At 49.7% G+C, this 16,894-nt stretch overlaps 1 protein-coding gene across 5 annotated transcripts in view; it reads left to right on the top strand.

Annotated features, from left to right (window-relative positions):
- The window catches only part of SYNE2 (spectrin repeat containing nuclear envelope protein 2), a 221,984-nt gene extending 206,566 nt beyond the window's left edge, over positions 1-15,418 (top strand). For 2 of the 5 annotated variants that reach the window (XM_029078791.2, XM_039914121.1), the window contains exons 106-115: positions 1,044-1,326; positions 1,846-1,914; positions 2,676-2,815; positions 6,166-6,298; positions 6,888-7,099; positions 10,067-10,267; positions 11,542-11,670; positions 12,202-12,393; positions 12,653-12,699; positions 13,155-15,418. In XM_029078791.2, the coding sequence (XP_028934624.1) occupies positions 1,044-1,326; positions 1,846-1,914; positions 2,676-2,815; positions 6,166-6,298; positions 6,888-7,099; positions 10,067-10,267; positions 11,542-11,670; positions 12,202-12,393; positions 12,653-12,699; positions 13,155-13,380 (1,632 nt within the window). In that variant the 3' untranslated portion in view covers positions 13,381-15,418. The remainder of the gene's footprint in view (positions 1-1,043; positions 1,327-1,845; positions 1,915-2,675; positions 2,816-6,165; positions 6,299-6,887; positions 7,100-10,066; positions 10,268-11,541; positions 11,671-12,201; positions 12,394-12,652; positions 12,700-13,154) is intronic. The other 3 variants (XM_029078793.2, XM_029078794.2, XM_029078792.2) reach the window with 3 other exon arrangements.
- The last annotated feature ends 1,476 nt before the right edge of the window (positions 15,419-16,894 follow it).

The following is a 16,894-nucleotide window of genomic DNA, read 5'->3' as shown; positions in this document are numbered from 1 at the left end:
GAAATCAGTTTGAATGGAGAAGAAGAGGTGGATTCCAGAGTTGTTTTGAAGGAAGAACTGACGAGATTGAATGGACAGACTCAATATGCGGGTTGGAAGAGAGAAAAGAGTTGAGGATAATGCCAAGATTACAGCTTGTTAAGTGGAGAATGGTGGCCTTGTCTACAGTGATGGGAAAGCTGTCGGGTGGATAGACTTTGGATGGGAAGGCGACCACTTCTGTCTCAGACACGTAAAGTTTGCAGTATCGGCAAGACAGCCAAGTGAACGTGTCCTGGCGAAAGGAGGATATCTGTTGATTGTCTTTAATCAAATAATCAGTCGGAAGTTTCAAAGAAATCACCCTAAGTACAGTCACTTGGGTATTATTTTGTGGTGAACTCAGCAAATCCTCAAAAATAGACTACGTTTGCTTGTGATTTGCCAAAACATATCCTGGCCTCTGCCCAGGTACTTTTCAGGGACATGGTGAAACTCCAGTGCCTGAATCCAGTGAACTGATTTTCTGCCCACAGTGGTATAGAAAAGGAAAGTTGTCAGGTAGGGCTCCAGGCTTGATTCCAGTGTTTTCTTGCACCCGGGCAGCCCCGGCTCAGACAACTGAGTAACGAGCCAGAGTCTTGTGTGCCAATAGCATGCCCCGGTAGCCCGGCCAGGCAGGACGGGAGGCACCGCCTTTACTGTGGTCCTCCAGGGCAGGCTTCCTCTGAGTGGGCTCTATGACCACGCCTCTGCTTCTACTCCTTGAGAGTTTCACCTGCAGAGTGGATCTCTGTCCACTATTGGCCCTCTTCCCAATGGGGTCTCCGAGGCAGCACATTCACTAACATCTCCCTTGACTCATTCCCCTTTTGGCCTCGGCCAGGTGAGCTTAGGAGAACAAAGTGCTTTAGTGATCTTAAGCAACCAAGAGAAGACAAGAATGAGGGAATAGGCAGTGACCAGGCCCCATGGAGAGAATGTGATGCGTACACCTTGTCTCCTCGCAGGAAGCCCCCAAATCTCTCTCTCTCTCCAGCCTCTCACGCTAATTCCTTTCTTAGGGTCTGCTAGGTGAAAAGGAGACATCTGAGAATGAGACCGAGGTGGAAGACTCGAGGGAAATGCAGAGTGGCCCTTGGCACAAAAAGGCAGCCGGTGAGGGTCCTTCTTCACAGCAATCCCTCTGCCACCTGGTGCCTCCTCCCCCAGGACCCGAGAGGTCAGGCTGCGAGACCCCCGTGAGCGTGGACTCCATCCCCCTCGAGTGGGACCACACGGGTGATGTGGGAGGGTCATCTTCACACGAAGATGATGAGGAAGGCCAGTACTTCAGTGCCTTGTCTGGTGAGTTCCCAGAGGCTGCAGCCCTGACTTCCTGTCAGGAGATGGTAACGGTGCTCAAGGTAGCTGAAGGTATCGGCCGACTCTTGAGTGTTCGTGGCTGGCTGATGGCTCCGTGGCTGGAGCGCCTAACCCATTTGTCCCTTGCCCCGCTCATCTTCTACCTGTCTTGGGGCCGCTCGTTAGACACTGGGACCCCCGTCCAGGGGCGCAGGGAGCCACAGCCTGGCGAACCCTCAGACCACCGCTCTGCTCGTCAGCAGCCCCCGAGATGTTCTGGCCGGCGGGGAAGGAGGAGGAGAAACTATTGGCTAAAATGAGGATTTGGAAATATGTTCGGATCTCATCAGTCCAAGTTCTTTGCCCTCGTCACCACGTGTTGTCAAGAATTAGCTGAGTGACGGAAACACTCTTGCCGGAAAAGTACTAGAGTGGTTTTCCTTCCCTTCAGATGGTATTTCCGCTATTTTTGCTTAATACTTATGCTTATGGAGTGAGGAAAATGACATTATTCTTTTTCAGATGTAGGAATCACTGAAAACCCTGAAGCGTATCTTAAAATGGCCACAAAAATACTGCAAGCATCTTCTGGTAGGCCCCTGCCACTGCATGTGCCTCAACATGGCAACATCCCCATGGTGCACGCTCTGCTCCTAAACCTCCATCCTACATCCTGCCAGTGCAGACAGCACGTCCCCAGTCCCGGTGTTGGGGCACCTTACCGCTGCAGTAGCCGCCCCCCTCCAACCCCACCCCCGGTTAGAGTCGGGGCTCAAGAGTGTCTAGGGTCATCCGTCGGAATTTTTCACAGGGGGTCTCAACTTGTTGAGGTGAAGTGCTTGAGCATGCTCGGAGCCTTTTTGTGGTGGCTCGTGGTCATCTCCCGCAGGATAGAGGAGGAGGAGGGGAGAACACGAAAGATGTCAGCGACGCACTGGCTCTGTATGGTGGCGCCGTGAGCGGCATCTCTGATTTTAAGTCCACACTGGGCGATCACCACTCCCTTCGTGTCTGGAAAGCGGTCCCGGTGACTTTTGGATGTGGTTCCCAGCTCGGACACGTGGAGATGCCCGTTTCCTGCCCTGGAACTCAGGCACGCGGTGTTTGGACTGCTTACTGCCTTTAACTTTCTAAGAGGAAATGAAGCGTACCCCAACTGCATGGCTGTCATTTCATTTCCTTTGGGAACACTACTGACATTTTGCAAACATGCATGCTTTGCAAGGAAATCAGGGTGCTCATGTTTAGACCATTACCTGATGCCGTGAAGCACGGAAACTTTCCTTCATACTGTTAAGTTTAGTACATGTGGGGCAGAGAATGAAATATCATTTCCTGGTTTGCTGTTTCAGGTAAATCCATTTCTGAAGGCCCCACGTGGCATTCTCCCGAAAGTCCTCCCTGTCGGAAGCATCGCTGCAAACAAACGGAAGGTGATAGAAGCGTACGGTTGGACACCCCAGACACAAGCACTCCGTTCAAACCGGGATATGTAAGTGTCACCCCTCTGTGCCATAATCTGAGAATACAAAGACCCTCATAGTAATGGGCTTCTTTAAATTATATCTTGATTATGGTGACAGAATAATACTGTGATTTGTGATGTGGCAGTGTGATTTGGAAGCAGGATAGTATAGCGGAAAGAGCAGGGGCCAGAAGTCCTGGTTTCTAAGACCAGCTGTTCCACCTGCCTGCTGTGCGGCTTTGGGCAAATCGTTTAACTTCTCAGTACCTCAGTTTCCTCATCTGTAAAATGGGGATCAAATATCTGTTCTCTTACTTAGACTGTGAGCCCCATGTGGAACAGAGATTGTGTCCAACCCGATTATCTTTGTACCTTCCCCAGTGTCTAGTACAGGGCTGGATGTGTAGTAAGCCCTTAACAGATACCACTTTATTATTATTACTAATTGATTAATAATTAAGAATCACCATTAATTAATAATGCTTTTCTTTTGGAGGATCTTGGCCTGACCCCTGACCCCCTCCGAAGTTGGTAGAGATATTTCTGGAGGAGTAGAGAGAGTTATGAAGGGGTGATTGGGAGACTAAGTGGAGGCATGCCTAAGATTTTTGGTTTAAAAATGTTTCTTTGTGTTTTTTTTTCTTTTCTGTCAAGCAGAATCATTAAATTTCCATCTTCATTGGCTGATTTCTAAAATTTTCAAAAGTGTTCTGTGCTTCTGGAACTGGGCATTCTCCACCAATTCTCCCCACTGTGCCCTCAGTGAATCTGCGGGCCGGTTTTATCGCCAGAACCATCAAAGTTGGGGAATTTAGGCAAGAGGCAAAGCTGGCTAACTCCTACAAACCCTAGTGTGAAAAAGCAGGCCATTTCCCTAAATCATGACCCATCATGGTGGTATCAGAGAATGGCCCTTTGCAGAGGGGTGTGGGCTGCATGACTTGTCACAGGACTGTGTGACCACGAGAGACTTGTCACAGGCAAGGACAGTCAGCAGTCTTCCTGCACTTTGCAGACCACAGCACAAGAGCTGAACCGGTACCTCTGAGCCACACCCGGCTCTTTCCCTGGAGTCCTGACTGACTGACTCTGGTCAGCCCCTGTGGACCTTCTAGGTTTCTGATGCTCGGGACCCTGGCTGCCGACCACTGAGGCAGCGTGGTCGGGTGTTGCTCACTAAAAGAAGCGGAGAAAGAAAACCACTGTAAGCATCTTAGCTCAGAACTGCCTGAGAATTGGCATTTCCTGGGAGGACCGGGAGGGATCCCAGTCCCAGCCAAGCCCTCTCCAGTAGGACTGTTTGCTTGAAGAACCGAGACCTTTAAAGGCAGGGACGGGATTGGTCCTGGTTCCTCTCGGCCCAGAGGAGACCAGCAGGAAGGCTGAGGGGAAACTGAGAAAGAACAGCTGCCTGGAGGAGCAGATCCTCTCTCCTTTCTGAGCCCTTGTCCCCAGCATGTGGATGGGCTGGTGGTGTTTGGCGGGCCCAGATCTCAGCATAAGGATCTCTGATCTCTCTCCCTCGCTGCAATCTTGCATTTCCTCCTGCCCCTCAGGATGTTTCTACTTGGATGTCTGGCCAATACCTCAAAGTCGACATGTCTCAAAGCTCCTTAACTTTCCACCCAAACCCTGTCCTCCCCTCTGACTTTCCTGGCACGGTAGACAGCATCACCATCCTCCCTGTCTCCCAAGCCCGTGACCTTGGCGTCATCCTCGACTCATCTCTCTTTTAGACCGCATATTCAGTCTGTCGCCAAATCCTGTCGGTTCAACCTTCACAACATAGCTAAAATCTGCCCTGTCCTCTCCATCCGAACTCTTACCGTGTTAACCCAAGCACTTATTCTATCCTGCCTTGGTTATTGCATCGGCTTTCTGCCGACCCCCTGACTCCTATCTCTCTCCACTCCGGTCTGTATTTCACTCTGCTGCCAGGATCCTTTTTCTACAAAACCATTCGGTCCATATTTCCCCACTCCCCAAAAAACCTCCTGTGGTTGCCCGTCCACCTCCACATCAAAGAGAAACTCCTTTCCATTGGTTTTGAATCACTCAATCCCTTTGTCCCCTCCTACCGTAGCTCCCTAATTTCTTACAACAGCCCACACATTTCTCTCCTTTAATGCCAGCCTACTCACTGTACCTCAAACTCACCTATCTTGCTACTGACCTCTCGCCCACATCCTGTCTCCGGCCTGGAATGCCCTCCCTCTTCACATCTGACAGATGATCACTCTCCCCACCTTCAAAGCCTTATTGAAGGCACATCTCCTCCAAGAGGCCTTCCCTAAGCCCTCATTTGCTGTTCTCCCACTCCCTTCTGTGTTGCACTTGCACCCTTTATTCACCCTTCCCTCAGCACTTATGTCCATACCTTTTATTTATGTCATTGCCCGTCTCCCCCTCTAGACTGTAAGCTCGTTGTGTTCAGGGAACATATCTACCACCTCTGTTAGGTTGTACTCTCCCAAGTACTTGATAATAATTCATAATTATCATGCTCACCAAGTGCTTACTATGTGCCAAGCATTGTTCTAAGCTCTGGGGTAGATGCAAGTTAACCAGGTTGGATACAGTCACACTCTTGTTCCCCATTTTACAGATGAGGTAACTGAGACCCAGAGAAGTTAAATGACTTGCCCAAGGCCACACGGCAGACATGTGGCGGAGCAGGGATTAGAACCCAGGTCCATCTGACTCCCAGGCCCATGCTGTATCCACTAAGCAGAACTCAGTGAATGAGAATGATAGGATTCTTGTCAGTTTAGTCCTTGCCCAGGGAAGAGTGGCTCAGTGGGTAGGGGAAAGGAGCCTGTTTCTTTCAGGTGCACTGGGTAAATATTAACTTTTCTTCTTGGTAGATTTTTCCAGAGGAGCTGCCACTCCAGGGAAAATCCCTGGGATGGTATTTATTGAGCACGTCCTGTGTGCAGAGCACTTTACTAAGGGTTTGGGAGAGAACAGTGCAGTAGAGTTGATAGGCACGTTTCCTGCCCACAGCGAGCTTATAGTCTAGGGACGATCTTAGTCTAGAGAATCTCCAAGAAGCCACTGTCAATTGCAGCTCCTCCTCCCCATTATCTTCTCTCCTTTTACCCCACCTTCCTTCACTCCTTCCCTTCCTTCCTCCCCTCCCACCTGCCTTCCCTGCCTGGCTCCTGGGCTGCTGCCACTTCCAGAGAAGACAGAGACCTGATCCCCATGCTCTGGACAGCGATGGCTGGGGCCCCTGGCATTCCCGCCCGAGGGAATCTTGTTGAATGAGGAAGCTGCTCTGGAAAGAATCATATCCTCTCTGCCTAAGATTTTGTCCATTGACGTGATCTCTGGCCTCTGACCTTCGTGGTAGTAATTCTAGATTTGAACTGCTCCAGGTTCAGCAGTTGGTTCCAACGAGTGTCGACAGTGGAGCCGGCGGAAAGGAAGGGCCTGGACAGATGAACAGCCCAGAGCAACAGGATGACGAAACTGGGCTTGGGCAGCTTGTGGACGCAGACCAACAAACGGGTAAAGCTAAAGTCAAACTCTGCAGCGGAGGGTAAAAGTGAATCGATCTGCAGGCAAGGTCCCTCTGTGACACCCAGCCACAGCTGGTGCTGGAGACTAGCACAGACAGTCAGGCCAAGAGCTCCCTTTAGCAAGATCTGCAGTCGAATGGCCCGTGTCAGCCATGAAATCTCAGCTTGTGGGTTCTGCACTTGGGCCTTAATTTTTCTGTCAGTAGTGTAGAAACCTGATCCCCAAAGACTACAAGGGAGTATTTGAATGATTTTTAAGGTTTTCTCTTCATCCCTTGAAAACGTGTCATTATTTATCGACCAGAACCATATTATTGAGGCAGTGGCACAACTTTTTGAGTAACTTTCTGTGTTACTGTTTCAAGTCACTGTTGTTTAAGTCTAAAATCATAAATCTAAAGGCCCCCCGGAAAGTGTTTATTTCTTTTTTTAATTAAAAGGAGACAACTGTTCAGAACTAAGTAAACCAAAGCCCTGAACGCAAAATTGTACTTCACACTGCCTGAACTGATTTAGACAGTTGGCAGGACTGTTCTGGCTGTGTTCTAACGAATGGGCCCGCTGCCTTGCTACCCCAGGTACTTTTGATCAATGGGAGCTCATTCAAGCCCAAGACCTGCAAAATAAGCTTCGCTTGAAGCGCAACTTGAAGCAATGGAATCGGCTGAATTCCGAGCTCCAGGTTGTCACTGCTTGGCTGAAAAAAGCTGAAGGAGAACTGGAGGAGTTCCAGAAATCAGAACCTGCAACTAGTCTCCAGGAAATTGAACGCCAAGTAAAGAAGCTTAAGGTAAGGGAGTAAAATCAGCGGAAAAAGATCCGAGACTTTGCTGTGTAAATCAGGCACAAATGGAACCTCAGTGTAATGGGTTGCTGGGATCTCAAGTTCTTGCTAAATTCAGCCTGCCCTGTGGCCAACCATCGTCGCCCACACGTGCCTGTACCAAGCAAGGAGACCCTCTCCTAAGGCAAATGCCTAAAGAACCCCCACATCAACGCCTAGTTCCACGCCTGGCATTCAGCGGGCACTCGGCAGATACCATTGATCGGGCATTATGTAGGGGCTGCCTTCATCTCTGCCTACAGCCTTATTTCTGAGGTTCCCTCTATGGGCAGGTGAGAATGGAGCTGTAGCCGTTCTGTCGAAGACCCCATCTCCTAAGCCTTTGGCCGGGGGGATCCCGCAGACAGAAGTCCTCTAGGCTGCAAGCTTGTCGTGGGCAGGGAACTTATCAACCAACTCTGTCGTATTCTCCCACGCTTCTAGTAAAGTGCTCTGCACACATTAAGTGCTCAATAAATCCCATGCATCAGTCGATTGAGGGGAAGTGGAGTTTCTCGGGAGGAGTCCCTGGGCTCCATTTCCTCTCTCTCTCTCTCCCCTAGGGATTTGCAGTCCGCGGGGGAGGGGTGGGGACAGATGCTGAAGTACGATCCCCCTTAAGGGGCACAAGTGACTGCTCTCCTCTGAAGTGATCCAGCTCACTTTCAGTGGGAATAGCATGCATGGGAATATCACATCACTTGAACTTGAAATCATTTTCTTTCTGGCTTTCATAACCAATTAACCAGTGGGTTTTTCCACTTCTCCATCCCCAATAAATGGCTTGGGGATTTTGCTAGCAGTTGCCTGCTGAGTTTCTTTTTTGACAGTAACCTGTCCCTTCGTGTTATAGAGAGTTTGATGTTTGTTTCCCTCTCTTCCACTGCCCCGAGTGTAAATAATAATAATAATGATAATGGTGCTATTTGTTAAGCGCTTACTATGTGCAAAGCACCGTTCTAAGCGCTGGGGGGATGCAAGGTGAACAGGTTGTCCCACGTGGGGCTCACAGTTTTGAATCCCCATTATACAGATGAGGTAACTGAGGCACAGAGAAGTTAAGTGACTTGCCCAAAGTCACACAGCTGGCAAGCGGTGGAGCCGGGATTCGAACCCATGACCTCTGACTCCCAAGCCCAGGCTCTTTACACTGAGCCACGCTGCTTCTCTGTAAACCCCTGTGGGTAGGGACCTTGATATGTTGCTGTTCTGTACTTCCCCAGCACACTCCCTGCACCGAGTAATGCAGCTCCTTCAGGAAATGCAACTCCTTCTTACCGACTCAGAAACAATGCTGTCACCTGTAGGAAAAAAAGATTACTACCGATTTATACATCAAGGAATCAATTTGATCGATCGTATTTGAGCACTTACTGGGTGAAGAGCCCTGTACTTAGCATTTGGGAGCATACAATACAACAGAGTTGGTAGACAAGTTCTCTGCCCACAACGAGCTCACAGTCTAGAGAGAGTTTTAGACATTTATATAAATAAATTGCAGGTGTATATATGTATGTATTAAATATATGTATATGTATTATATATAAAGTGCTGTAGGGTTGAGGGAGTGCAAACTAAGTGCAAGATTGACGCAGAAGGGAGTGGGAGAAAAAGAGATGGTTAGGTCAGCCAATACCTTTTGGAGGAGATGTGCTTTTAACGAGACTTTGAAGGTGGGGAAAGTGATTGTCTTACATCAAGCAATCTAGACTGTAAGCTCATTGTGGGCAGGGAATGTGTCAGTTTAATGTTGTACTGTACTCCTTCAAGCACTTAGTACAGTGCTCTGCACACAGCGCTCAATCGGTACGCTTGAATGAACGAATGAATGGATGAATTTATCGATCACCTACTGTGCAGAGAGCTATACTAAATGCTTGAGAGAATTCAGTAGCGTTGAGTAGACACAATCTCTGTCCTCAAGGATTGTGAAGTTAGAGGGGCTGGGTGGTCGGAGACACGTTATCTGTCCCAAAGAATCTTCAGGTCCCTGGCTTCAGCTATTGACAAACCTCTGGCCTCTCAAAGCCATTCTACATCTCTTAGCCAGCACTGCGGGAATCCTGGAGCACATACACGTGACCGAAGGGGTCGGCAGGTGGGTGTCTCACAGGCACCCCACTTCTGTATGTGACAGCTGAGCTCTCAAAACAGATCCAGTTCTCCTGTGCCCTGGTTGGCAGACATGAGGCCTGAAGCCTCCCTGGGAGAGATGGACCAGCATCTCCAGCTGGAGAGCGGGTGGGGATTCTGCGGCCACAAGACGATTCCCTATCTGCTTCCAAAAATCGCATCTATTTTTGCAGTAATGCCTTGAAGAAAACCCTACTAACGCAATGTTCATATTGCCTGTGTGCTTTCCCCAGAAGGGAGGGCTAGAGAAGGCAGGAAGCCAGTATTCCCCCTTTCCTTTCCTTTCCCCCTGGCACCCTTCCAGGCGGGGACTGGCACCTAGATTGAGCGAACGGTCCCCGGGGAAGTGCTCCGCGGGCCCAGTCATAGCAGGCAGGTGGCCGCGATGCTGCCCCGGCTCCGGGGCCAGCGCTCACTATAAAGGGTCACGTTTCTCCTCGTTGGCCCCAATGTTCAGTCGGGAAGCATCTGGAAACATCTGTTGGGTCAGGAGATTTGTCCAGCGTAACTGAAGATGAGATGAAATCAGAGGCCAAGAAACAACCCGTCACGACGCCTGGGAAGTCAGTCGAGAGGCCGGCACCTGTTTGGGGGCTCTGGCTGGTTGACGCTGACTGCCTGCCTGTCCGCCCCGCGTGCCTGCCCTGCTGACCCATGAGGTTTTCTCCTCACCTGACTGTTCTCAGCCAATCCCGTGGGTGGTTCTCCAGCCTGTCTCAGAAACTGTTGCGGACATTTGCTTTTCACTGTTGGTCTCTTATTTTCAGTTACCTAACTTGCTTCTCCCCCTGCCGCCCCAAGGACATATTAAAAGCCTTCGCTGGCTATAAGGCATCGCTGATCTCCGTGAACCTGAGCAGCGAGGAATTCCAGCAGGGAGAGAGCTCTGAATCCAAAGAGCTTCACAACCGACTTCGGCAGCTGAATTTGCACTGGGAGAAAACGAGCCGTGCTGCGGACAGCTGGAGGGAAGGCCTGCGACGGTCCCTGATGGAGTGCCAGGTACGCAGAGCCGACGGCAGCCCCTGGCCCGCCCTACGCCCGGCCTTGGGAGCCCAAGGCTTGGAGGGGGCTGAGTGGGAAGGCGGTGCCCCTTTCTACGGCGCCTGGAAATCGGAGGAGTTCGGCTCTCGGCAGCGGGCCCCGACTCCTGGTTCACCTGTCGGAGGGAGGCTCCCTGCACTATTGTGGCTGGTGGCCGGGCAGTGGCGGTATCATGTCAGCACAGGTCTGTGCGGTGCGCCGGCGGTCGTGCCGGAGGGTGGAGTGCGGCCACCTCGCCCCCAGGACGCCCAGCCTCACCCGAGAGGCTTCCCATGTTGATTCTTGAATCTTGATTCTATTTAGTTGCCATTGTTTTTACGAGATGTTCTTCCCCTTGACTCTATTTATTGCCATTGTTTTTGTATGTGCGTCTCCCCCAATTAGACTGTAAGCCCGTCAAACAGCAGGGACTGTCTCTATCTGTTGCCGACTTGTTCATTCCAAGCGCTTAGTACAGTGCTCTGCACATAGTAAGCGCTCAATAAATACTATTGAATGAATGTTGACATAGCGACCGTCACCTACTGGGGATCCCCCACATGAAGCTCACTAACTTGTCACCTTCTTAGCCCCAGTCTCATTTGCACTTTTGCGTGTATGCACACAACCCTCCCCCACCCCTTCCCCTCCCTCTCTCCCCCTCCATCTCTCTCCTTCCAACTTTCTCCCTCTGCCCCATCTCTTCTTTGGGCTACCCTTTCCCTTTTTCCCAAAGCAGGTTTCACGGACATTTCCTCCTCTTCCTCCAGCAGGGCCTCGCTAACTGTGCAGGGCCTCCCGCCAGCCTTCTTGCCCTCCGCTCTGGGGCCTGGCCACACAGAACAGATTTTTTGGGTGGGGGCAGTGGGCTGCCATCCAGTCTAATGCAGCTTTGTTTATTGGGACTTGTAGTGAAATCTTAATCTGGATTTTCGAATCCTCCAAGTGGATTATTTTTTCCTATTCCAACATCTTGGGAGACACTGTTCTCTCAGAAATGCTGCTTGCTCCCCTCCCAACCCCCTGTCTACTCCCCCACTAACCCCCGTGCCTCTTCCCCAGTAACCTCTTCCCACATCCTTGCCCTTCCCCTCATTCTTTGCTCCACCCCACCCCCTGCCCAGAGTTTTAGTTTTCACAGCAAGAGGGGAAGAGTAAGCAAATAGGAGGAGTTTAGGCCCGTACCCCATCTTCTCTGGCTCTCTTCAGTCATAAAGCATCTCATGTGGAGGGTTTGGGAATTGGTTTTCCAGGATTTCCACAGATCCAGTCAAAACCTGCTGTTGTGGCTGGCGGAAGCAGAGAAGCGGCACTGTTTGGCCCAGATTTCCGACCCCCACGCTGATCCCCACGCTCTCCTAGAGAGCCAGAAGGAGTTCATGGTAAGATGGCATTCTTGGAACAAGTTATTTCTGAAATGAGAGCATAAAACCAGGTTTTTCTGACCTTCCAGACCTATCCCCTCTGTCCCCTGCCTTGCGAACAAGCAGTTAGTGCCGCTGGCAAGTAGCAGGGACTGGGGGCAGAGGTCAGACACAGGGAAGGAGCGTGGCCTAGTGTAAAGAGCCTAGGCTTGGGACTCAAAGGACCTGAATTCTAATCCAGGCTCAGCCACTTGTGTGCTGTGTGACTTTGGGCACGTGACCTCTCTGCTCCGTTTCTCAGTTGCCTCATCTGTAAAATGGGGATGCAAAGCCTGTTCTCCCTTCAGCTTAGACTAAGCGCCACTTGGGACAGGGACTGCGTCCAACCCGATCATCTCGTATCTACTAGTGCCTGGCACGTACCAAATACCGTACTTATCATTATTAATTATTAGTATTATGGCAGCAGAGAACGCCCCTAGCAAGCGCTTGGCCCAAGGCTCCGAGGCAGAGTCAGAGCTGCATGGACTTACACCTGTTATTTTTTAGGAACTAGAAAAGGAGCTATCGGAACGCCAGCTTCAAGTAAACGCCCTTCAGGAGATCTCGGCTTTCCTGCTCGTTAAGGGAGATGGAGAAGAATATATTGAAGCAGATGAGAAAATACATGTCATTCAGCAGAAGCTCAAACGACTCCTTGAGAAAGTGTCCCAGGATTTAAAATCTACACAAGGACTTCTGGTGAGCCAAATCGGGAGGCCTGGGTGCCTCAGTGGAAGAGGAGGATGCCTGGGCTGGTCCTGGAAGTGGGGAATCAGCCAGTGGCCGTGGCTAGCCATTTTGAAACACAGAAATCCAGCATAATGAGCTCTTGAATTTTTTTCCACTCCAGAAGGCAGTCGAGAGCAAGGGAGTGTGTGCTGCAAAGTGTGTCTGTGACTTGTCTCGCACTAACTTCAAGGTACTCATTTCAGAACTTCGTTCTTTTTGTTTCCAATAGGGAGGAGCCGAAGGAACTCTCGAAGGCAAAGTCAAGAAAGACAGCAGGTAGGATTCTCTTTCATTTTAATGAGTAAGGTGAGATGCGGTCCCTGCCACTGCATGGGATCACTCTGCCTGGTTCTGGCTCAGCCGTAGAGGCTGGAGAGGCCTGGTTTTCCTTGGTTTTGTGATCGATGGTGGGGAAGGAGTGTGGCCCAGTGGATAGAGCCCAGGCCTGGGAGGCAGAGGACCTGGATTCTGATCCTGACTCTGATACTTGTCTGTTGTGTGACTTGGGGTAGGTCATTTGACTTCTCTGTGCCTCAGTAAGAGGGAGGACAGGTATTGAATCCCGACTCTGGGGCTTCCTTGGTAACAGGTGGTTCCTTCCCCCATACCAGCTCCATTACTAAACAGAACAACAAATCAGGGTGGCCAAGCGGGTGGAGCAAGGGCTGGAGTGAGGCAGGGCTCGAGTTGCCGCTTTTTCACCGATGAACTGGCTTTGTTCTCCCCACCAGAGTGGAGCGTTCTTGTGAACCCGGCCCAGGCTCCGCTCAGCGTCGCTCCTTCCTCTGTCGGGTGATCCGCGCCGCCTTACCTGTGCAGGTGCTTTTCCTTCTGCTCTTGCTGCTGGCCTGCATGGTTCCCTCCTCGGAGGAAGACTACAGCTGCACGCAAGCCAACAATTTCGCCAGGTCGTTCTACCCCATGCTGAGGTACACCAATGGCCCCCCGCCCACATAGAAGGGGTCTGATCACCCCCTCCCGGGACCCAGGCTATGGGTGCTGGCCTCCTGAGCCTCCCAGTCCATGATTCCAGAACGAAGCCATTTCAGATGCTGAATGGATGGCGAGAGCTGTGTGCTCCTCTGTATCCCTCCCCTCCGCACCCTGCTCCTTCCCCCATCGCCCCACTCCCTCCCGGCACCTTTGCGCCCCACCTGAGGTGTCGAGGGGCTGCAAGGTCAGGTAAGGTAGGGTTCAGGTGAAAGAGGTGCCGCACTGATCATTGGTGTTTTTAGGCGACTGTCCACTGCGGGCAGGGCAGGCCTGGGCCCATCAGGACTCCCAGCTTTAAAATGCTGGTAGTTCTGTGGAAGAGCTCAAAATGTTCTCTAGAAACACAGTAGCCAAATGTACCGCAAGGTGTGAACGCCGACAGGTTCACAGAAAATGCACTCATTTCTTCCCATCTCACTAATGCGCAGTCTAATTGTGATCGGGACCAGCAGCCATTTAACAAGTAATCGGAAATGGTTAGATGCAGAGACATAAATTTTCGTGATCCACTGATAGAAACAATCACAGTTAGAATTTTTAGCATTTTCATTTTCCTCGTTATTTTGAGTAAGGTGACAGACGTTTCTGTTTAATGTTTTTGGTGTTGCTGTTTGCCCTTTTATATTTTGGAAAATCTCAAAGACTATAGTTATTATATTGCATGGATGTGATTTATATTGTGCCTATTTTTCAAGCGAGATGCTGAAGATGTTTGCTATTACTATAATTGCACTGTAAGAGTACAAAATGCATAATGTAAACTTTGATTTCTTTAATGTACAGTAAAATACCAAAAGTAGGCTATGATTTTTATAGATTGATTCGATCTATCACACTTAAACTGAAGGTGCAGCTATTGTCCATCATTCGACTCTGTACAAGGTGCGTTGGTCAAAAGTAATGAAGCTGGTTGTGGCTTCTCCAAGTCAAGTCTAGTTTTACACTTATAAGTGTGCCCCCGTAGGCTGCAAATTGTCACATCTCGGATTAAAAGCAACTATGTCCTGCTGTTGCATTATGTCGTCTCACAAGCTGAAAAGATTCTGCACTGTAATGTTCCTTTCCCCTTGGCTTTTGTTTTCGGAAAAACTTCCCTTGGTGACGTTGCCATCATTTTAGGTCATTAATGATGAGCTCACGAGAAGAGGGAGGAATGAATGGTTAGGTAAGAATGAAGGCATCGTGACTCTCTCAAAGGTGCAGACTTCTTTTCTCTGTTCAAAAAAAATGCTCCCAACCATAGCGCAACTCTTTAGTTCCTGCCCATTGAGAATGCAGTCAGCCCTTCCACAGTGTATGTCTCCACCACGCTGTGTTCGGGATAGAGGATTGGGAGGAATTAGGGCACGTCCTTCCCCGATATGTGTCTGTGTAGTCAGAACGTGACCGGGATGGCGGTGGAAACGGGTGTGCTCATAATCGTGTGGTGTCAGTCAGGGCATACGAATTTTCCTCAGTGGGTTTTCGTCAGGATCGTAACCTCCGCGTTATTAGGTAACTGAATGTAGCTACATCCATCTTTATCTCAGAAAAATGCTGAAGCAACTGCACCCCCCTCCCTGAATCAGCTTACGCAGAACCCAAAATCCATCTCAGGGGGCTGGCACCAGAAAGCTCAAAACTAGTAATCTGCAGTTGTCCCAACCACCGATCAGATTTGGCTGAAAGGCAGCCCGTGACGCAGGGACCTATCGCCCGACCCTCCTTCCCCCAGCCAGGGTTAGGTGGGGGACTTGAAACCATTTCACCTGTGGAATGTTATTGGTCCCGTCGTATTTGCTCCCTCTTGAGTTCCATTCTCTTGACAACTCTCCATCTGACTTTTTGTTCGGTTAACCAGCTGACCCGAAATGCGCCTTATACCATTAAGCAGCTTATGTAAGAAGACTATCCGAAGAGTTGAAAGGTCTACAGAAAATTTCAGTCTGCAATTTACCTTCATTATGTACAGTTTTATGGAATTGCTGAGTTGATAATAAAAAAAGTGCTTTTACCAAATAGTCTTAAAATGGCCCAATTGTTTTTTTGAAGGACCCTGTCAAGGTATTTTTTCCTTTATAAACAGTCAGCTTATATTCCCTACTGATCGCTATACCCCCAGAGAATGGATTGCCCGGATGTCTTTTGAAACCCAGTGGTCTTTTCCTCCTCTGACTCGTGGACATTGTCACTCAATTAACGGTGTCCTTACCCTTTCCCCAGAAGCTGGAGACCCAATGTACTGCACAGGAGATCTCCACCCGGGGCTGCTCTGATAGGCATGGGACTAGATCTCACCGAATTGGCAAGCATGGAAGCAGCATTTGCAGAAATCAAATGTTTCTTTCTAAGAAATTGTTTAACCAAGTAGGGCAGTGTGTTTCATGCCCTGTCCGTGTATGGACCCAGCGTTTAGGGAAAACAGTTTGTGGCCTGAGTGAGCTACTATAGTTGACCTAACAAAGCAGTGCTATTGGTACTCAGAAGCCTGGTGCTCTGCCAGTCTCAGTTTGCCGCAGCTGGCAGGCACGACCAGGACAGTGAGGCCGCGTGGCCCTGCTCTAGGCTTCCACGGGGCCGTGGGCAGGTGCTCTTAGCTCCAGGACTGGGTCCCGTTGGAAGCTTCAGGAACTCAGTCTGAACACAAGCACAAAGCGAACACTTTCTGAACCACTGGTCATTCTGATATGTCGAAGCTCGTCCAAGAAAGAGGTTTAAGCAGTGGGAGATGAGCTCAGGCTATGAAATGTCCCCATTTTGGAGCTTCCAAAATGATCAGTTTCATGCAGAGTTGCCAGTTGTTTCCCTCCACTCCCTGGAACAAGTTGAGGGTTTTTTTGGCATTTGTTAAGCACTCTGTATGTGTCAACCACTGTTGTAAGTGCTGGGGTAGATACAAGTTAATTAAGTCAGGCAGTCCTTGTTTCACATGGGGCTCACAGTCTAAGTAGTCTAAGGAAGAACAGGTATTGAACCCCCATTTTACAGTTGAGGAAACTGATATATGGAGAAGTTAAGTGACTTGCCCAGGGTCAACAGCAGGTATGTGGCAGATCAGCATTAGAACGCACATCCTCTGGCTCCCAAACTCTGTGCTCTTTCCATTAAGCCATGCAGCTCCTCATTAGATGCATTTAAAGAAAACTACATGCACATATTAGACATTTATTAATAAAAATAGGGCTATGTTAGTCAAAATAATCTCTTCCACGTGTGTGCACATTGGAGAAACAGCATAGCCTAGTGGAAAGAGCCCGGACCTGTGTTCTAGTCCCAGTTCTGTCACTTTTCAGCCATGTTCCCCCAGGCAAATCAATTAACTTCTCCATGCCTCAGTTACCTCATCTGTAAAATGGGGATTAAGACCATGAGCCTCCATGTGGGACATGGACAGTGTTCAACTTGATTAATTAGCATCTACCTGAGCCCTTAGTACAGTGCCTGGCACAGGGCGCTTAACAGATACCAATATTAACATACATTTAGGACAAAATGCTGT

This window comes from Ornithorhynchus anatinus, chromosome 14 (assembly GCF_004115215.2).
Source record: "Ornithorhynchus anatinus isolate Pmale09 chromosome 14, mOrnAna1.pri.v4, whole genome shotgun sequence".
In the NCBI taxonomy this organism is placed as follows: Eukaryota; Metazoa; Chordata; class Mammalia; order Monotremata; family Ornithorhynchidae; genus Ornithorhynchus; species Ornithorhynchus anatinus.
This window is presented reverse-complemented; position numbering and strand designations above follow the sequence as displayed.